Source organism: Myotis lucifugus, unplaced genomic scaffold (genome assembly GCF_000147115.1).
Source record: "Myotis lucifugus unplaced genomic scaffold, Myoluc2.0 scaffold_212, whole genome shotgun sequence".
NCBI classification, from domain to species: Eukaryota; Metazoa; Chordata; class Mammalia; order Chiroptera; family Vespertilionidae; genus Myotis; species Myotis lucifugus.
In genome coordinates, this window is record NW_005871260.1 from 2,172,524 (window position 1) to 2,195,489 (window position 22,966).

The 22,966-nt window shown below is 42.4% G+C and overlaps 1 protein-coding gene across 1 annotated transcript; it reads left to right on the forward strand.

Annotated features, from left to right (window-relative positions):
- Nucleotides 1-2,718: 2,718 nt before the first annotated feature.
- LOC102419946 (THUMP domain-containing protein 3-like) lies at nt 2,719-21,548 on the forward strand. Its single transcript, XM_006097903.3, has 4 exons — nt 2,719-2,740; nt 19,122-19,210; nt 19,665-19,924; nt 20,726-21,548. Exons 1-4 carry the CDS (start codon nt 2,719-2,721, stop codon nt 21,546-21,548), a joined length of 1,194 nt encoding a protein of 397 aa, XP_006097965.1.
- The last annotated feature ends 1,418 nt before the right edge of the window (nt 21,549-22,966 follow it).

The following is a 22,966-nucleotide window of genomic DNA, read 5'->3' on the forward strand; positions in this document are numbered from 1 at the left end:
ACTTGAGATGAACTGAAATGAAAAAAAAATAAGGGGAAGTCAATAATCACGTGTCTGATCTGCCCAGGCGGATAGAGAATGGGGCCATTCTCTTAGGAAACACAAGGGTGGAGGAAGGTGATGAGTCAGACACAGCTATCTTGATTTCAGGCCTCCGATTAAAGATGTTAACCAAATAATCAGATATACAGATGTAGGAGTTGGGAAATGTTTGACTTAGAGTGGAGATAAAACTTGGAGAGTTACTGGAGTATACCCAATAAGGATGAAAGCATAGACCAGGATGAGCTTGGTATAAAGCAAAAAGTCTACTGAACCTTGAGGAACTCCAGCATATACTGGTAGAGGAAGATAATTCTGCAAAGGAAATTGAAAAGGAAGAGAAGGGTAGAGGGAAAGTGAGGATGATGATGTAATGGGAGCGAGGGTAGACAACTGTGGTAATATTGCTGAGAAATCAAGGTAGACATGGACAGAAAAATAGCAGTTGTATTGACGGTTTATTGTTGACCTTAGTAAGGCTGCTTCAGTGGAGTGATGGAGGCAAAAAAGCAGATTGGATTGGGCTTAGTCAGTGTGTGAGAGGTCAGGATATAGAGTCCAAGAGTGTAGATGATTCTGTGGCTAATTACACGCAGTGTTACAAGCACCGTTGAGTGTTGCTTGACAAGAACTGGGGGCTTTTTATGAGTGAGCCTAAGACTTACTGTGATGGTAACTTATCATTACAGAACTGAAGCTGTAAAGTACCCAATATCCTAGTACCCCTAGGCACAGGGCAGGTGCTTCTGTGACAGCGATGATCTTTTGCTCTGAAAAGAGGTTTTATTTCTGGCTCCTGAGCTCCTGAATGTATTCTTGTCATATGGACTGCTATTAATAAAATCAACAGTTACTTTTGCCAACTGCAGGTACTCTGGAAAAACAATCTTGTGAACCACTAACGGCTGATCCAGTCATGCATTTTCTTGTTCGTAGTACTGCTAAGTTAAAGAGAAAAAGAACCTGCCAAGAGAAAGGCCAGTGTAAGTCTGGGAACCAGTATAGTGCTGTGGTGGGAGGCTATCCTGCACATCAGGACTGTGTCTCCCAGTCCAGACTCTGCTGTGTACTGGGGTACCCTTGGCTTTAGGCGAGTCCCCTGACTTTCAGTTCTGTTTCATCCGTAAAGTGAGAGCTTGGATCCAGATGATTTTCAAGTGGCTCTCTAGCTATAAAATCCCCTGGTTCTGCTTTCTTAGACTAAATTTATGATGTCTCATTTGTTTTTATGGAGAGCGGATTTGATTAAGTAAACGAGAATTTATTTAATCCTTATAAGGATTTTCTTGTTCATGAGCATTTCTTTACTCTTGGGTTCTGTTTTTAGAAAGTATATGCAAAACATTAAATGTGATTTTTTTTCATATTTTTTATATTAGAAGACATGTGTTGATTCATTTGACTTAAGCTGCTTCACACATCATATGAAATCATTGGGAGGTGAATTATTGCCATTCAACTAGTTGTTTATGGTTATTGCTGTGCTGTTTTTAATATGGAAAATAGCACATCACCCAAAACCATAGTAATTCACATTTTTCTATTTAAAAATATCTCATATGTATGCCACAAGAACAAGCCGGCATACTTATTTAACCAGCCAGAGCTATGCATTTTTTTTAAGGACTTTAATTAATTAATTAATTTGTTTGTTTGTTTTCTGCCGTCAAGAGGTAGTTTATTCTTATTGATTTCAGAGAGGAAGGGAGAGGGAGAGATAGTAACATCAATAATGAGAGAGAATCATTGAGCGACTGCCTCTGCACACCCTACACTGGGGATCGAGCCTGAAACCCAGGCATGTACCTGGACCAGGAATTGAACCGTGACCTCTTGGTTCATAGGTTGACACTCAACCAGTGAGCCACACCAGCTGGGCAAGGACTTTATTTTTTTAAGAGCAGTTTTAGGTTTACATGCATTTCTAAATTTTGAAATTTTTCGTTACCCATAGAGATTATTTTTCCTTTTACAATTAAATGATCAACCAAATGTCATCATTTTCCTTTTCCTGTTTGTACTTACACTCCCAAAAAAGTCGGTTTCCTGTTTTCTCAATTCTCCTTTTCTTAAAATTACAGCTGGCCGTTTGGTGCAGGAGCGTGACGGGTGGACCTTAACCCAGGAGGTGGGAGACTAAAAAAAAATTAGCCTTTTGAGATCTCCTGGGACCTCTGAAACAGGGTGACTACTTACCTGACAGGGGAGATACCATGATCATGAGGGTCATTTTTTAAAGGACAATTCACCAAGAACATAAACAATCATGAGTAACATAACAAACTAATAAAAGTAAAAGAAAAATTGAGATTTTAAACATAACTCCATTAGAAATTGATAACGCAACCTGGCCGGTGTTGCTCAGTGGTTGATTGTTGACCTATGAACCAAGAGGTCATAGTTTGATTCCAGGTCAGGGCACATGTCTGGCTTTTGGGCTCAATCCCCAGTAGTGGGCGTACAGGAGGCAGCCGATCAATGATTCTCCTTCATCGATGTTTCTCTCTCTCCCTCTCTGAAATCAATAAAAACATATTTTTTTAAAAAAAGAAATTGATAGTGCAAGTAGCCTGAAAGCTAGTGAGCTTGCCTAATAAGTTGTATCGAGGACCCTGCAATTCAACAAGCAAAGAACACACATCTTTTCAAGTGTTTGGAACAGTGACAACAGTAAAGATGAACGGAGATGACATTATAGGTAAGTTTAAGTGAAGAGTTTTTTTTGTTTCCTGTACAATTATAAAAATAATTTATTTAAACCATCTTTTACTGGTTTAAGATACTTGATGTTGAGAATGTGCTAGAATAGTGAACGATTACATTTCAGGGTACAGGTAGTGAAACCGGTGATCTTGTGTCTCCCAGGAGGCTTTGGAAGCTTCTACAAGTGAGATTAAGTGTTTGGTCTGGATCCTGCCCCAAGATATGTAGCTGGAACCAGAATAAGCAGGAGAACTGCTCAGGAGGAGGGAATGGATACAGCCATATGCAGGAAAGTTAAAAGAATAATAAGTGTGATTAATAAATACCATTCACTCTTGAACCACCCAGGTTTGAACTGTGCAGGTCCACTTATCCATGGATTTTTTTCAATAAATTCTGTAAATGTGTTTTCCTCCTGGTTTTCTTAATAACATTTTCTTTTCTCTAGCTTATGTTATTGTAAGAATATAATAATACATAATACATATAACACACAAAAATGTGTTAATCGGCTGTTTTTGTTATTGGCAAGGCTTCTAGTCAACAGTGGGCAGTGAGGGGGACCAAACTTTTGCAAAATACTATGCCTTTTGGAAAATGTATTTTAGGCTGTTTATTTATTATTTTTTAAAATATATTTTTATTGATTTCAGAGAGGAAGGGAGAGGGAGAGAGAGATAGAAACATCAGTGATGAGAGAGAATCATTGATCAGCTGCCTCCTGCATGCCCCACACTGGCGATGGAGCCCCTAACCCGGGCATGTGCCCCGACCTGGAATCGAACCATGACCTCCTGGTTCATAGGTCAACACTCAATCACTGGGCCACGCCAGCCAGGCTTTAGGCTCTTTATTAAGAAGCAAAAGACTCAGAAAAGAACTTGGACCTTCCCCCTTATGTGCCTAAAGGAATTTAGATAGAAAAAAACTGCTTAAAGGAAGGGAACATCATCCTAGCATCACATAAAGGAAACGTGGCAGACAGGGAGAAGTCCAGCAGAGCCTGCTTCCTGAACTTCCTCTGTGAACCATTGTTTATGGGTGGCCCAGCAAAAATTTGTTCATTACCTGTTACTCTTTTCTCATCTACCTGTGAATTGCCCACTTTCCCTTTGAAATCCTAGACCCCTGTCCCCCTTCTCCTTTGTTCAAAATGTCATGTAAATCAGGACTTAGATTCTTATAGCACCCCCACATGTACAATCGTAATAAATTTTGGATATGTTCTATTAATCTGTCTTGATTTGATTATGAACCCAGAGAAAAGAACTTAAAAGGTGGGGGGAATATTTTTTTTACATCCCCACAGCTATTAGCTATAAAGTTTTGGGGGAGTCAAAGTTACACATGGATTTCTAATTGTGTGAGGGAGAGGGGAGGCATGCCTACTCCCCTCCTCTGCATTGTTCAAAGTTCAACTGTAAATGTGGGTTGCTGCTAAGCATACAGGGAGTGGACTCAGAAGCACATTTTGGGCCACTTCTCTGGCTCCAATTTCTAATATCTAAAATTTTTTAAATTTTTTACTGTAGTGAAATATGCATAAAATTTAACATCTTCACTATTTTTTAAAGTACACATTCAGAGGTATTAAGTACATTCACATTGTTGTGCAAAAATCACCACCAGCCATTTCTAGCACTCTTTTCATTGTGTAAAACAGAAACTATATCCAGTAAACAGTAATGCCACATTCCCCCTCCACCCCAGCTCCTGACAACCACCATTCTACTTTCTGTCTCTATGAATTTGACTACTCTGTATTTCCTTTGCTGTACTACTATTTGGCTTATTTCCCTGAGCACACGTCCTCAAGGTTCATCCATGATGTAGCATGGGTCAGAATTCCCTTTTTTTTTTCTTTTTATTTTTTTAAATATTTTATTGATTTCAGAGAGGAAGGGAGAGGGAGAGATAGAAACATCAATGATGAGAGAGAACCATCAATCGGCTGCCTCCTGCACGCCCCCCACTGGGGATTGAGCCCGCAACCCGGGTACGTGCCCTTGACCGGAATCGAACCTGGGACCCTTCAGTCCACAGGCCGACGCTCTATCCACTGAGCCAAACCGGCCAGGGCAGAATTCCCTTTTTTTAAAAAAATTTATTTTTCAATTACAGTTGACACACAATATTGTATTACTTTCAGGTGTACAACATAGTAGTTAGACATTTATATACCTTGCAAAACACTACCACAATAAGTCTAGTATCCATCTGACACCACACATAGTTATTACATTATTAGTAACTATATTTCCTATGCTGTACTTTACATCTCCATGACTGTTGTTGTTAATCCTCACCTAAGGATTATTTTTTATTTTATTTTATTTTTTAGAGAGAGTGGAAAGGAGGGGGAGAGACAGATAGAAACATCAATGTGAGAGAGACACATCGATTGGTTGCCTCCCAAACCCAACCAGACTGGGGCCAGGGATTAAGCCTGCAACCGAGGTACATGCCCTTGACTGGAATCAAACCTGGGATTCCGCAGGCCAATGCTCTATCCACTGAGCCAAACCGGCTAGGGCAAAACCTTTTAGTTTGATGTAATCCCATGTGTTTATTTTATCTTTTGTTTCCCTTGCCTAGAGACAAACAAAAAATATTGCTCAGAATGATGTCAAAGAGTTTACTGCCTGTGTTTTCTTCCAGGAATTTTATGATTTCAGGTCTTACATTTAAGTCTTTCATCCACTTTGAGTTTATTCTTGTATATAGTGTAAGACAGTGGTCTGGTTTAATTTTTTCTTTTTGCATGTATCTGTCCAGTTTTTCCCAATACATTTATTAAAGAGACTGTCTTTAACCCATTGTATATTCTGGCCTCCTTTGACATTGATTAGTTGACCACATAAGCATGAGTTTATTTCTGGGCTTTCTTTTATCTTTCACTGATCTGTGTGTCTGTTTTTATGTCAGTACCATGCTGTTTGCTTACTATATAGTCTTGTAGTATAGTTTGATATCAGGTAGCTCCAATTTTGTTCTTCTTTCTCAATATTGCTTTGGCTTTTTGGGGTTCTTTTGTGGTTCCCTATAAATTTTTGGATTATTTGTTCTGTGAAAGATGCCACTGGTATTTTGGTAGAGATTACCTTGAATCTGTAGATTACTTTGGGTAGTATGGGCATTATAATAATGTTAATTTTTCCTATCCATAAGCACAGCTTATGTTTCCATTTATTTGTATCTTCTTCATTTCTTTCCTCAAAGTCTTATAATTTTCCAAGTATAGGTCTTTTATCATTTTGGTTAAATTTATTCGTAGATATTTTATTCATTTTAATGCAATTGTAAGTGGAATTATTTTATTAATTCTTCTTTCTGATAGGTCATTAATTGGTGTATAAAATAGAACAAATTTCTGAATATTAATTTTGTATTCTGCTATTTTACTGAATTTATTTATTAATTCTAATAGTTTTTTGGTGAATCTTTAGGGCTGTTTCCATTATCTAGTACTAGAGGCCCAGTGCACGAATTCATGCATGGGTGGGGTTGGCTTGCCCAGCCCCACTTGGAGTGGATCAGGGCAGAGCCTGTAGGGAGGAGGAGACGGCTGGAGGTTGGCCAGCCAGCCCGCTCCCATCGGGGCCCAATCATGGCCGGGCCAGCTGGGGGGAGGGGCTGAGGGTGATTGGCCAGTGGGCCCTGCCCCCAATTGGAGTTGGAGGGCTGACTGGGGGTGGGGCCGGCCTTAGGAAGGGGCTGTGGGCAGTGGGCTGGCCGGCCCCACCCCCAAATGAGGTGGGGGGCCAATCGGGGGTCAGCGGCCAGGGGGAGGGGCCATGAGAGGTTGGCCATCCAGCCCCACCCCTGATTGCAGTGGAGGGGTTGATTGGGGGCCAGCAGCCTGGGGGAGGGGCCATGGGTGGTTGGCCGGCTGGCCCTGCCCCTGATGGGAGTGGGGGGCTGATCAGGGGCAGAGCTGACTGATGTGAGGGGCTGCGGGGCAATCGGGGTGGTGGGGGCCCATTGGGGATGGGGCTAGCCGCGGGGAGGTGCCACAGGCGGTTGCTGGCCAGCCCTGCCCCTGATCGGGGTGAGGGGGCTGATCTGGGTTGGGGCCAGGTGGGGGGAGCGGCTGCAGGAGGTTGGCCAGCCGGCCCTGCCCCCTATTGGGGTGGGGAGTGAAATCAGAGGTGGAGCCGTCAGGTGAGAGTGGTGCAGGCCGATCAGGGCGGGGCGGGCTGGGGGGAAGGGCTATGGGAGGGTTGGCTGGCCACCCCACCCTCAATCAGGGTGGGAGAGGCCGATCAGGGGTGGGCTGGCTGGGGGGCGGGGCCGTGGGAGTTTGGCTGCGGCCCCACCCCATCCATCGGGCAGGTTCCCTGGCCGCAGTGGGCGTCATAGTGACCGGTCGTTCTGGTCATTACGGCATTCTGGTCACTGGCTTTATATATATAGATAGATAGATTATTTCTAATGCAGGACATCTGATTGTTGTAGATCAGTTCCTCCTTTTGTGGCTGGTGGAAGTGGGGTTTCAGTGTCGCAGGAAAGCATTCCAGGAGACTCATGGGGAGGGGGTGGGGAAGGAGGTGGTAAGATTTACTTGTGGCACCAGATGCAAAATCAAAGGAATTTCCCTGAGTTTCCAATGTCCCATCTCCATCCGTCCCGCCACGGGAAAAGTCCCAGCTTGCCTTCATCAGGCCCCAAAATAGGGCCAGTGTCCAGAGATTCCATGCCAAAGCTAGTCCAGTCTTTCTCCCCGGCCACCCAGCGTAGTCTGTGCTCTGGCTGGCACTGGGCCCAGGCCCTCACTTGGAACCTGTGTGGTGTCTGTAGGCCCCAGGAGGCTGCTAGGGTCACATGGCCACTATAAAGAAAACATGCGAACAAATGGATGAGCACCAGTTACAGAGTGAGAGAGAAAAAGGGGTTTTGTTAACTGGGATTATATTATCTCAGGCTTGGGAAGGTCCAGGTGCATTAAAAAATATATTTTTTTTAAATGAATTTTAGAAAGAGAGGAAGGGAGAGGGAGAGAGAGAGAAACATTGATGCAAGAGCAGAACATCAATCGGCTACCTCCTGCACGCCCCCCACCAGGAATCAAGTCCACAACCAGGGTATGTGCCCTGACCTGAAATTGACATTCCGGCAACCTTTTGGTGCATGGGACAATGCCCAACCCACTGAGCCATACCTGCCAGGGCAGTGAGGTGCTTTTTCAAAATAACCAATCAACTTCCCAAGCTGTCATGGGCTTCTGATGGGTCCACCTTCTAACAAATCTTTTTCCTAGATCTTCTGGGTTGTTTCTTTTATCCAATCTGGTCCTTTTTCCATGCTAGACTGATAGGCCTCTCTGGTGCCATCTTGGTTCTTACTACACAGGTGCTTACTCCCCCTTCATTGTTCTATCCCTTCCTTCAGTGACCTGTGGGGAGTGGACCGGTGGTTCCCTGGGGAGTGTGTGGAGCTGTAAACTCCTAGGGAAGCATATTCTCCCCGATTCCCTTTGCTCTCTTCCTTTATTAATGTCTAGCTATCTATGCTAACACTTTTACTTAAATTAGTCCTATAATTTTGTTTTAAAATATCAATACATGATTTTTAAAGTCACACCTTTTATTAAAATAAAATAAAAAGTATACTATTCTGAAAGCCTTGCTTTTTTTTTTTTTTTTTTAATTTGGAGAACTTTCGCCATCAGACCTAAGGTTGAAAGAGTTTATTTTGCTGCCCTCAACCTATGAAAGGGAGGCTTGTCTTCTCTAGCACCTACCTCCTAGACAGAGCATTGATTCAGAGGCAACCAACCTAGACTCTGGGCTAACCCAGAATAAATGCGCATTCACAACACAGAAGGGAGAAAGAAGAAAAATCTTGTTTAAACTGTGGTTGCGGTGAACGTCCTTGAGGAATTCAGGTTGAATTTATTAAGAGCATTATTTTCAAAAGTATAAGATTTGTGATTGCAATATAAACTTATGTGATTTTGGGGATGAATACGACAATACATGGACAGAGGCATGAAAAGCTAATTAGCATTCTCATTGTAAATTTGACAAAATCTTTAGAATTAGGAATATCTGTGGTGTTGCCTCTTTCTAATTAATTCTAAATGCCCTCATGTTGAAAATTCTCTGTATAAGCAAGAATTCTCTATTAAAGGGAAAAAAGCAAAATCCTTAAAGTATTAGTATAAGTAGAGAAGAAACCAAAATTCTGCCTCCATGAAGTTGCTTTTTAAGATATTGACTTTAAGCTGTTTTATTAAGAAACAAAAGACTCAGAAAGACCCTTTGACCTTCCCCCCTTTCCTGCCCAAGAGATTTAGACAAGTAAAATATCTACAGGTATTTCAGGCAAAGCCTGATGGCAACTATGTGGCTGGACTTCTTAGTCTTGAGAGTTTAATTAAAGTTCAGTCTGGAGATTCCTTGTGAGATTGCAGTAAAGCTGATTTAAGGGAGCCTTTATGATCAATTGCTATTCTTGTTATGTTTATGCAAATAATTAAACTATCCTGAATGCAATAAATAAATTAGTCTTAATTTGGCTATCCTATATAATAAAAGCCCAATATGCAAATTGCCCCCTCGGCTGCCGGCCAGGGCCTTTCTTAGTTCCGCACCACACCCTGGTCGTCAGCGCACATCATAGTGAGCGCTTGGTCTCCTGGTTGAACTCCCATGGGGACAATTTGCATATTAGGCTTTTATAATATATAGATAAGAAAAAAGCTTCAAAGAATCAACGCAAAGGTGACTGACTGCTCAAGCTGAGACACTTTTCAGGGTAATTATTCAGAGAAACTCCTTTCCACTGAACTTTGGCTACTCCTCAAGTGATTGAGCTTCCAGTTCCCAGACCCAAAGTGAAAAGCGATACATTAGATAAAGTACACACACACACACACACACACACACACACACACACACACACAGTAGCTTTTATATGCACTAACAAGGATGTTTTTAACCTAGTGAGCGGTTGTTTTCTCAGAAAGAATCTCTAAACATTATGAGTATAGGTTCTGTGGCCAAACTGCCTCGGTGTTCTAGCTCTGACACCCACTTTCCTATTCTCTGCATGCCTCAGTTTCCTCATCTGTAAAATGGGGGATAATAACAAGATTGTTGCTAAAATTAAATGCTTATACTGTTACCATTTTTCAGAATAATAACATGAAATCCCCAAAAGAAATGGTAAGGACCATAAAAAATACTTCCCTGTCCAGACCTGACTGTCTGCCTTCCTCCATCTCTCAAATACCAATTGCTGCCCCAGGGCTGTGGGCCTTGCTGTATCATGTTTCCAGAAATCTCTCCCACATGCTCCTGATGGTGGATCCCTTTCATCACTGAGCTCTCCTCTCAGATGTCACCACCTGGGAGGGCCTTCGCCAAGGCAGCCCCTCCCCCATGCCTAGTCCCCTGCTCTCACTGCCCTTGCTTATTCTCTTCACGGAATTCATTACCTCTGAAATCACCTTGTTACTTCTCTACTTCTTGAATGTCTACCATCCCTGGGATTTGAGCTCCACCTGGGGCAGAGACTTCGTTGTTTTGTTCACTGTGACATCCTGAAAGCTGAGGGCAGAGGTTCTCAAAGTGTGGTGTATGTACTCCCTGAAAGGCTCTTGTAAAGTCTAAATTGTTTTCATAATAATATTAAGCCTTTATTTGCTTCTTTTTACCTTGTTGACATTTACACCGATGGTGGGTAGAATGCTTGGCACCTTGGCATGAATCAAGGCTGTGGCACCAGCTCTACTAGCAGTCATTGTATTATTCTTCACCATCACGCACTCCCAGTAAAAAAAGAAAAAGAAAAAAAGACAGTTTTCCTTAAGAGTCAACTAAGAATGTCCTAGAAGAAGCAGTCAAAAGTATTCATTGCAGTTCACCTTGACCCTTGAATATACGGCTCGCCAGTATTCTGTGTGATATCATGGGAAGTACACAGAAAGCACTCTGCTGCACACCGAAGGGTGCAGAGCGGTCATCGCAAGGAGCAACCCCCCTAACTGTGCTGTGAGCTGGAGTCACCTGCTTTAGAACATTTTTTCTTCTTTATTGTTGAAAGTATTACAGATAAGCCCCCTTTTTCCCCATTGACCTGCTCCACCCTGCACCGGCCCCACCCTGCACCTTTTAGGGATTCGTTGCACTATTGCCTGTGTCCATGGGTTATGCATATATGCATATAAATTCTTTGGTTAATCTCTTCCCCCCACCCCTGAGCATGTGCCCAGCAGAGGAATTTCTCTGCTGTTTTTATTTCTCACTAGCTAATCACAGCGAATGACCGGTAACAATCCTGCCCACTTTGGGGATGAGGTCCCCAGGGCAGAGGATGCAGTGGTCTAGGCTGCTACTTCCTAGTGAAGCAGGCTTACTGTCCAATTCAGGTCCCTAGTTTATGATGTTTAAGGTCTGATTCCCTTTGCTCCTTTCCTTATTAATACTAACTAGCTACCGACACTAACATATGCAGGGAGGCAGAAGGTTGTGTAACTCCCTCTCTAGGAGCAAACCTCACCCAGCCGTGGGCAAACTACAGCCGCGGGCCAGATCCGGCCCGTTTGAAATGAATAAAACTAAAAAAAAAAGACCGTACCCTTTTATGTAATGATGTTTACTTTGAATTTATATTAGTTCACACAAACACTCCATCCATGCTTTTGTTCCGGCCCTCTGGTCCAGTTTAAGAACCCATTGTGGCCCTCGAGTCAAAAAGTTTGCCCACCCCTGCCTTAGACCCACAGGTAAGGGGACCTAACTGTCAGCTTTGGTATGATAGTGCAGCCTTCCCCCAAACAAAGACAACGAGACCACCCGTGTCACATTCTTGAGTGCCAACCCACAGGCACAGGGTGAAGGATCAAACCTAGCTCAAAAGTTATCACTCAAGTCTGCCTTAGTTCCTGGTTCTAGGCACTCTGGCATCTGGATTGCAACAGAACCACGTTCCTTACTAACAAACTCATCTCAGCCCAGGGTTTCACCATCTGTACTTAGCCTTGGTAGTAGACTGTGGTTCCCGCTCACCCAGGAGCCCTGCTCTAAGCTTCTGAAAACTACGTGGGGTTGCACATTCAACTCATTACAACTCAGGCAAATAAAAATATGACACTTTAATTTTGCCTACAATTATTCCTGAGGCTGAACCTGGAGCTTAATAGGAAAACTAATTATTTAAATCTGGTTGGATCTGATCATTTAAATGGTCCATTTAGACAATGTCCAGTCACTTTTAAATAGGAATATTCATAGATGCTTGTGATGTTTAACAGTTTATCTTAAGGATTTTAATAATTAGCTGTGCAATAAATGTTCTGGTTTTTAATAGATGATAGATAGATAGATAGATAGATAGATAAATAGGAAGAAATGTTCAGTCTTTGGTTTTATATTTCTCTCATCCCCTGCTTTTCTAAGTTGCTATTCTAGAATTTGGGGTTGGGAGTTGCTCTTAGCCATGTGCTGTTCTTTGTCAGTTCTTCTCTCATCCACTTTTCCAGCCTGATGTTCTTGTCTACCTGGTTAATCCACACTCTGTTGGCTTCTGATACTGCAGCCCACAAGTGAATGTCCAGTCCCTACTAATGAAGTCTAATCCGATTCCCTTTTTATTTCTGCTACAAAAGAAAATCTCTAGCCCTGGCCGGTGTGACTCCGTTGGTCAGGTGTCATCCCATGCACTAGAAGGTCTCAGGTTCGATTTCTGGTCAGAGCACATGCCCAGGTTATGGGCTTGATCCCCAGTACGGGGTGTGCAGGAGGTAGCTCATCAATGTTTCTTTTCTCACATTGATGCTTCTCTCTCTCCCTTCCTCTCTCTCTCAAATTAAAAAAAAAATTTTTTTAAAAGAAAACATCTAATCTGGCTGGTGTGTCTCAGTGGTTGAGCATTGATTGATCAACCTACGAACCAGGAGTCCAGGATCAGTTGTGGTCGGGGCACATACCTCGGTTGCAGGCTCCTCTTTGGCCTGGGCCCTGGTCAGTGCTCGGCAGGCGGCAACCAATCGATGTTTTTCTCTCACATCAATGTTTCTCTCTGTCTTTTCCTGTCTCTTCCACTCTCCCTAAAAATCAATTAAAAAATATCCTCGGTTGAGGATTAGTAAGAACAAAAAAAATAAGTAAAAAATAAAAAATAAATAAAAATGAAAAAATCTATTTCAAGTTATGCTATACATGTATATGTGTATATATTTAAATTAATATTTATAAGTTTATACTGTTTAAATTTTATTTGACATTTTAGTCAGCATCTTTATATGTTTAAAGGGAGTATACATATTTCATTTATACCAGTTATTAACCAGAAAATTGACTTAATTAAACAAATAAATCCTATATAATAAAAGGGTAATATGCAAATTGACCCTAACAGCAGAATGACCAGAACGACCATTCAAACAGTCACTATGAGGCGCACTGACCACCTCTTGGTCCCTTCCCCTGGACGACAGGCTCCCATCGCCCAATGGCAAACAGGGAACCGGGGTGGATGGCAAGGGACGCGGGCGGCACCAGGCCAAGGCCCCCGTGGGTCACCCCACACACAAAGGGAGACCCGTGGTGGGGGTGGGGCTGGAGAGCGGGCGGGAACGGCTGACCTCTTTGTCTCTACCCCAAGCCGGCAGGCTCCGATCGCCTGATGGTGAACAGGGAACCGGGCGTGGGTGGCGGGGACAGGGCCAGCTGCCGGCAGCCGGGGAAGATGGCCCTGATCGCAGGCCAGGCCTAGGGACCGTACCCACACACGAATTTCGTGTGCCAGGCCTCTAGTTTTAAATAAGTAATACATAAATTCTCATTGTGAAAAAAGAGAATTACATTTAAAGGGGACCAAAATTTTACCATCCTGATGCTGCTTTTGGGGATATTGATTTTAAGCTAGTTATTAAGAAACAAGACTCAGAAAGAACCTTTAACCCTTCCCCTCTTTCCTGGCTAACAGATTCAGACAGAGCAACCTGCTTCAGGAAGGAGACCTTCGGCTGTCCCCTCAGCCTAATTTGAATTAAGTACGGTAGGTAGAGGGCTTCACACAGGGGCCTCAGATAACCCTGTGTTCCATGTTTCTGAGTTGCCTGGGAGGAACTTTTCTGCCATGTGTGTTCTGTTCTTCCTCAGCTCCCTGTAAATTGCCCATTCTCACTTCTGACACCTCTTTCCCTTTTGTCCACTATCTTTGCCTCACTATCTTTGGCATTTCCATGCTTATGTGAATTCCCCATGCATACTAGATTTTCTCCTGTTCATGTGTCTCATTAATTTTGTATTGGCCCAGCCAGAAGAACTAAAAGGTGGGAGGAAAAGTATTCATATTTTATAGCCCCCACACATTATAGCTAAGGAGAAATCCCCTTCAAGCCCCACCCCATTCCCCCAGAGGAAATCTGGGTTATCAATTAGGTTAGCATCCTCTCAGTGCTTCTTTCAACATTTACCTATATTTACACGTGTCCCTTAGGAAATATGTAATTTCATTCTGTAGTGCCCTTTATTTTCTTTTTACATAGAAAAATATATCTATAACTTGCTTTTTTGCCCAGCTGGATGCTGTGAAGAGCTATCCAGTTTGACACAGACCTACCACATTCTTTTAGCTGCCTCATACCACTGCATACATAGTTTGAATGTCCCCTTTCTTAGTCATTCGTCTATTCGTGGTTCAGTTTTTCCAGTTTCTCCTTATGAGGAACTCTGCAATGGACATGCTTGTACATGTTTTCCTGTGCAAAATGTCAGTGTTTTGCAAAGTAGACACTGATATCTGGAATTGCTGGATCATAATCTACTTGTACTTTTATTTTACTCAATATTGCTAAATTGCCCTTCAACATGGCTATATCAATTTAATGTTCCCATTAGCAGTGTCTGCATGCTTTCCCACACCCATGTCAATATTTTATTAATGTGTTTCATTTTTGCCAATGTAATGGTTGAAAATTACCTCAGTGTTCTAAATATAATCAATTTTTCCCTGACTGGGTAGCTCAGTTGGTTAGAGTCTTGTCTCCCTACTCTATGGTTTTGGGTTTGATCCCCAGTCAGGGCACATACAAGAATGAATCAATGAATGCATAAGTAAGTGGAACAACAAATCAATGTTCTCTCTCCCCACCTTTCTCTCTCTCTCTAAAAATCAATAAATAAGCATTTAAAAATATATATAATCAACCAATTTTTCTTGATAATTGGTGAGGATCAGCTATCATATGTTCATTGGCCAACTGTATTTATTTTCCTATAAATAACTTATCCTATTATTTTTCCATATTTCCATTGGTTTGAGTATTTTTTTTCTTTTTTCTTTTTTGTAAGAGTGCTCTATAGATCTAAATACTAGTCCTTTCTGTATGGTACATGTGGCAAATATTATCTCCAAATTTGTCACTTGTCTTTTAACTTTGCTTAAACATGTTGTTCATGTTGTTGAAATTTATCAATCTTGTAACTTTGCTTATGATGCCTTTTGGAGTAGAGAAGCGTTACATGCTCTTCAAATATATCAGTCGCAATGGAGTCAAACTTATCGAATCCCTTTATGTCTTTTGCATTTAGGGTCTGGTTTATAAGGACTTCGAGTTTCTCAATGTCATAAACATAGTCTCCTATATTTTTTTCTGATATATTTAGGATTTTGTAGTTTATGTTTGGGTCTTTAATCTTTCCAGCATTTATTTTTTGAACAGTGTTAGGTAGAGAATCTAACTTTATTTTTACCAAACAAATGATCAATTGCTCCAATGCCATTTACTGAATTGTTAGTATTTCCCTAACTTGGGTGAAGTAGCCATCTTCAGGAATCACCCACTAAAGGCACACACATAGAGTGCTGAAATAAGACAAATACCCAGGACTCATCTAAGTGAGCAGGATGTGTCTTTAAAATGAAAATTGTAACTTAGTTATTTTAGAGCCTGTATGGAATAATATATAGTAAAGGTGGGTTATGTTTATATACAGGAAGTATGTAAAAGGGGAAATTAAATAGTAAGAATTTGATCATGATTGTCTGGCATGGGAATAATCAATTCACAAGAGAAATACATAAAAATTCCCAGGCTTTTCTGTGGCTTGAAAGAACTAGCTTTTTATATTAGTAGTGGGGGTTAAAACTGAAAGTATTTGGAAGTTCTAAGTACTCAGAAGACCAGCAGTCATTAACTGTAAGGTGCATGGCCTCCGGGGTTTCACCTAACCGACTGAGCTTCAGGTGCTAAGTACAAAGTAAAAACCCCAGGCCTTTCCAGAAAACTGGGGAATCTCAAAGATCACTGGACCAAGAACTATTGGACATTTAGGTGATTTCCAATTTTTTGCTATTATCAGTAGTTCTGGGATAAACTTCCCTGGACAAAAACCCTTGTGTACATCTTAACTTCCCTATGACCAACTCCTTCCTACAAGTGGATTCTCTGGATCAAAGAAAGGGTATGCCAATTTACAGTGCTACGATTGATGTAAGAGGTTATTTGTTTTACCATACCCTTGGTTATACTAAATTGTAAAGATATGAATTTGTAGGTTTTCATGAAAAGTAAAACAAAATGTTAAACAATTTTATAGGTTAAAAATTCTCATTTCAGGGCTATTGTAGACAGAAAAACTTGTGGGTTATGTTTCTACAGAAAGGAATGTGCTTTACATTATATTGTAGTTACCACTGGGGTCCAAGTTGAAAGTGTTCTCCAGCGCTTTAACTGGTGAGCTTAAGGAAGAGGTGTGATAGAAGGGAAAAAGACTGGCAGAAAAGGTTAAGAAAAAAAGGTAATATGATAAGAAATGATGGCAAAAAGAACAAGAGAAAGGAAAATGGAGGAACAAGAGGGCACAGACTCCTGCCTTCATCTCTGCCCCAGCTTGTCCATTTTCTCATGTAATTGTCCTGTTTGATGTTTTCAACTCAAACGTTTACCAACTGCAGCTTCCTTTATCACCAGAGGAGGAAATTAAAGGGCAAGCACAATTATAGGCTGAGAAGTAATTACTGGGGTCAAAATGAGAAGTCAGTACAGAATGTTTCTTTGTGTTGTGTTTTGTTTTGTTTTTTAGGGCAAAATCCGTGTGTTGCAATTTGCTAATTCACCACGATCTTAAGACTGTGACCCTGAGAGGTTAGTCATCTTCCTTTCAAAAGGTTCTCTTCCTCATTTTCTAACTGGTGGTATGTTTTGTTAGTGAATACAGCAGGACCTTTAAACCTCTCTGAAAAAAATCTAAACATAAATTCAAATTCTAATAGGCAGCGTTCCTGTATTTTACAATGTTAGTCAAGAAGAAAACAGAGAGAATTTTCTCTATAAATAAGTTTAAGATTTAGAAAGCCAATGGTAGCAGTGGCTCCCTCTAAAGACCAGAATATGGCACAATCTAACTGTGGTTTTGTTTTCAAGCTTAGAGGTTGTGGTCTGTTTTTAAAATCTCAGTAAAGAATAGATGTTTTCTCTCATCACCTTACCTACAAGTGTCCTCATCATATGTAAGTTATTTAAAGACATAAACCCACAAATACACCACATTACAATAGGAACAAAAATTAATGGGGTTGTTGTTTTAATTAAATGATTCTGGGGTTTTTTTAAGTAGGACTGGGGCAATTGGAGAGTTGGTCAAAGGGTAGGAATTTGCATTTAGAAGATGAATAAGTTTTGGAGCTCGAAGGCACAGCATAGTGATTGCAATCAACAGTGCTGTATCATGTACTTCAAAGTTGCTGAGAGACTTGATATTCAATGTTCACATCACACACACAAAATGATAATTTTGTGAGGCGAAGGCTAGCCAACACTATGGTGGTCATCCTATTGCAATATATAAATGTGTTAAACCCACACACTGTATACCTTAAACTTACACAATGTTATATGTCATTTCTATCTCAATAAAAAGAAAAGTAAAAAAGAAAACAAACAACCCAATGATATTTATTTAATATATCCTATCTAATGAAGAGGGAATATGCAAATTGACCATCACACCATCACAAAGAGGCTGCACCCACAGCGGAGGTGGGGTTTCTGTAACACAAGAGGGCTGCACCCACAGCACAGGCTGAGTTCCCGTAACGAGCCTTAATGAGCAATCAGCAGGGACCTGAGGCTGTGTGGCGCTGGGCTGAGACAGAGGACCTGAGGCTGTTCCCCCCCCCCCCCCCCGCCCAGTGGGGCTTGACAGGGGACCTCAAGGTGCACTCCCCACCCCGGTGCTGGGCTGGGGGACCTTAGGCTGCTCCCCCTGCCCCAGGCCCGGGGACCTCAGGTGGCACCCCCCACCTGGCGCCGGGCCGGGGGACCTGAGGCTGCACCCCTTGCTTGGCGGGGCTTGACGGGGGATCTCAGACCATGCCTCCCACCCAGCGAGGCTTGATGGGGGATCTCAGACCATGCCCCCCACCCAGCGGGGCTTGACGGGGGACCTCAAGGTGCGCCCTCCGCCCTGGGCCTGGCTGGGGGACCTCAAGCCATGCCCCTTGTACGGTGGGGCTTGACAAGGGTGGGGCCGGCTGGGTCTGGATCTCGCCCAATGGGGGTGGGGCTGGCTGGGTGTGGGTCTCGCGCGATTTTGAGGCTCCGCGGTTGGGCGGGGACTTGACTCTAGGTCCCATGGCGCACCCCAGACTCTGACAGGAGGAAGATTTTCATATACATTTTACTAATTTTCTTTCATCTCTGACACTTCTATTATAGAGAAAGGGCAAATAGCAATATTAAAATATTTCCTCTAATTAATCCCCTTTTAATGTGCACGAATTTCATGCACTGGGCCACTAGTAATTATATAATTTGCTTGATTTGTGATATGTTTTTCTAAGTCAGTGGACCTTTAAAATTTTTTTTCTAAAATTTTAGTAAAGCCAATATCACTTAAATGTGGAAATGAATCATTTAAAATTTAAATACCAATTTTGAAAAGCAAACTAGAGTCTTTATCACAATTATAAATGAATAAATAAATAAATAAATAAGATGTTTTTGTTCACCATAGGTGAAAACAGTCATTTAGCTCAATGTAGAAGGATAAATCCTGTGCTACCCGTCACATTGGGAGTTTCTTGCAATAGCACTGCAGTCTTCTCAGACAGGTATCAAGATAACTAAAGCAGGAATATGGTGGTGATTCTTTCCCTCCCCCACCACCCTACTCCCACCCCAGGTGCAGGAGCTACCCTATTTCTGAGTCTCTGGGGGAGGTAGGGTCTTATCCCCAGAGCGGGGCGGGCAGGTGTGGGAGGAGAATGGAACCAGATATTCTGAGAAGGTACAACTTTCTGAGCAGGCCAATTTAAGTGACTTTACAGCTATAAAGAATATTAAACATACAAGTTTCGATCCGGACCCAAATTACTATGGTGCTCTTGGTGTGAATGTTTTTCCATTACTTCAACATTTTCAGAAATTCCACATCTGGCTGTGTCAGAAAATTCAAGAATTCCCAGAAAGGTCTTTGCCACCCTGGAAGAAGCCCCTTCCTCCACTGCCCAGGTAAGGAGGCCTGGAGGCAGAGGGGCTTCCGGAATGGGACAGACCTGGTAACTGCGCCCCCGCCTCCCACCCAGAGCTTCCTCTCTGGCCTGGCCACCCCAGGCTCAGATCTCCCTGGGCTGGTGGCCCTTCTCCACAGGACACATGGCCTTCCATGGGCTCCCCATTGCTCAGGGCAGTTCCCAGGCTTGTCAACTCCTGGGCAGGTTCTGCTGGAAAGGGGTGGCGAAAGTGCGAGGGTGGCTCTCTCCTGCTCCAGCCTGACTCTGAGCTCAGGCTGATTGGCTGGGGAAGGGGTACCTCTGGGAACCAGGAAGGCCCTGGGTGAGGGAGCACAGAGGGACCAGGGCACAGCTGTGGGGGTGGGGACAAAGGGGTCTACAGGGACCCTTGAGCCGAGGTCACCCAGAGAGCGGGGGCACCTGGGCTGAAGTGGCAGTGGTCACTCCCACAGGAAGTGCACATACCAGATGGTCTGTTCTTCAGCTGCAGCCCAAACAGGGGAGTCAGCTGCCAGCATGGCAATGAGCCAGAAGAGGTAACAGCAGACAGCGGTGGCTACCAGCATGGTGATGATCTCTCGGCGGTTGGATGCCTTGATGCTGATGAGGCCCCAGAAAGTGGTGAAGATGATGACCTGAGAGCGAAGGAGTGTGCCGTCGTGGTGGGGCGCGGGGATCCCAGAACGGTGCCCGGCCAGCTGCAGATCTGGCTGTGATCCTTAATTCATATCTTTAACAAATATTTATTGGCACAGTGCAAAGCAATGGAAAGATAGCCTGATTAAAACAAAGTCTTCCTGTTTTTGGAGCTTGTAGGTTAGTAAAGTAGAAAGACTAGAAACAAAAATATATATATATATGGCCCTAACCGGTTTGGCTCAGTGGATAGAGCGTTGGCCTGCAGACTGAAGGGTCCCAGGTTCAATTCCAGTCAAGGCATGTACCTTGGTTGTGGGTACATCCCCAGTAGGAGGTGTTGGAGACCAGGTGTAAGCTGACAGGGTCCTTGCATCTGAAGGGGCTAGCAAGGCTGGGACCCTTACCCACACAGTTTTCCCAGGCTTGTTTGGATGGTGGTTATCAGTAGAATGAGAGCAACCTTTGTAGAATGAGAACAGCCTTTCATGACTTACCAAGAAATCTGTAACTATTTACTGAGATTTGCTGTACCGAGAATTTGTCCTTCTGCTCTGTCTCTCCCTTAGAGATTAAGAGGAACAAAGAATACATTCCTCTTGACAGACCTCCTATTCAGTGTCTTGTGTATAAACAGCATTGTGTGGTTAATAAACTTGCTGCAGTTCCTTGATTGAGCTGCAGTCCTCCCGATCCTGCTCTCCTGTCTTTCTTTCTTTTCTCAATTCCCACCTCCCTACCTCAGCCCGGCTCAACCTGTCAGGCTGGTCCTGACAAGGGGGTGTGCAGGAGGCAGCTGATCAATGTTTCTCTGTCATCGATGTTTCTAACTCTCTATCCCGCTCCCTTCCTCTCTGTAAAAAAATCAATAAAAAAGGGCAGGAGAGAAACATTGCTTTTCCTCAAATGAGGCTGCAAGAGATTTTGGGGGTGCTGTTCAAGATTATTTTAAGTGGAAGGCTGACAGGACCAACTTTGATGTGGAGGTGCTTTTGAATATCCATGATAATGAAGTCATTGTGGGCATCGCATTGACAGAAGAGAGTCTCCACCGAAGAAATATCACACATTTTGGACCTACAACTCTAAGATCTACTCTTGCTTATGGGATGCTCTGGCTCTGTGCTCCTCAACCTTCTGATATAATAGTTGATCCGATGTGTAGAACAGGGGCAATACCAATAGAGGGGGCTACTGAATGGTCTAACTGCTTTCATATTGCTGGTGATAATAATCCATTGGCTGTGAACAGAGCAGCAAATAACATCTCATCTTTACTGACAAAGAGCCAAATTAAAGAAGGCAAATTGTCCGGGGGCTTGCCCATAGATGCTATTCAGTGGGATATCTGCAATCTGCCATTAAGAACTGGCTCTGTGGACATTATTGTAACAGACATGCCATTTGGGAAAAGGATGGGCTCCAAGACAAGAAACTGGAACTTTTACCCAGCTTGCCTGTGGGAGATGAGCCATATCTGTAAACCAGGGACAGGCCAAGCTGCACTACTTACTCAGGACAAGAAATGCTTTACAAAGGCATTATCTGGAATGGAACATGTATGGTGGAAAGTGCACACTGTCTGGGTGAACATAGGCGGTCTTCGTGCTGCAGTTTACCTTCTGAACCGCACACCTCAAGCTTTTGTTCATCCTTCAGGACAGGATAAAAAGGAACGTCTAAGTGCAAAGAATGATTAATAGTATCTGTGCTTCCTGACACTGGAAATGCCAGAATTTTCTTGCTTTAAGAGAAAAATAGTATTTAGTATTAACAAAAGTAGTTTTCTGTTTAAGTTGGTCTAAAGCTCTTCACCCAGGTTAGCAGGTGTGAATGTAACGTCATGGAATTGAAAGTCTTATGAGAGAAGAACATTTCTTCCTTTGCAGCTGCTGTGAAGAGGTAGCTGGGCAATTGGTACTTTTCCTAAAATGCACTTGAGATTTGGGTTCACATTTTATTTTCAGGCTTTGTACTAGTTCCTGTTTTCCACTGTAGCCACCCTGGCCAAATGGAAAAGCAGAGAACATAATCATAGCATCTTAGGCAACATGTATACTGCCTATGTACTTTTGCTATTTAGTTGCTCAAGTTCTCTTTACATCAACCTTAAAAAAGGAATTATTACATTTTGTGAAAGTGTTTGCCCCATGATGAGATGAAATCTAACAAGACCTATTGAAAAGTTTACCATCTGCCTTAAAAATTAAAATATGCATGTTATTCAGGTTAATACATAGAGGACTAGGATTTAGCAAAGGAATTAAAAAGATACATTTTTATTTGTAAATAGTAGCAAATACATTAATTACTAGATGACGAATGGGACCAACAAGTCCAATTTAAAGATTTTATTTTTCAGTACACAAAAGTGGTATTGCTTTTGAAAGTCAAACATAAACCTGTCAAAATATTTTTGGTTTCTTAAAAGGACTGATTTATCTTTGAATTAAAAACTTCACCTGAAAAAAATCAATAAAAAATATTATATATATGTAATTGCAAATTGTATTTTTCCAAAGGAAATACAATTTGTGTTTTTTTTTTTCAGAAGGAAAAAAACTGGTTTCTTGAAAGAGAGACTAACAGGGGCCTGTAGACACAGATGTAGACACAGACTGTGAGCTCAGCATGAGAGGAGTTATTGTGGCAGAGGGTGGGGTGAGCCTGGTGGGCAGATGGAAACTCTGACAGACACATTATGAGTAATGATCACTGAATTACTCAGAGAGCTCCAGTGTTTTGGTCCAGTTGTTGGTATATTAATAATTTTCTTGTTCGTGAATGTGTCATTGCATGAAAGTTTAGTATTTTGCACCTGGCTGTGTTCTCTGGACTGCAGATTGAGAGTGCTGTGATGAAAGGAAATGTATTCCATTTCTTTCCACTTTTCTGGGGTTACTACAGTTATATGCAGAGGACTCGAGTCATTCTACCAACTGAATAAAGAACTATTTCTTTGACTTTACCTCGTTGGGAAAGACCCCTGGGTTAGATTATTTTACTCAGGGATTTTGTACTCCTAGCATCTAACTGTGTGTCTGTCATAAGTGCTCAGTAAATATTTGTGGAAGAGTGAATAAAAAACCAAGTGAATAAATAATTTTTTTTACTACAT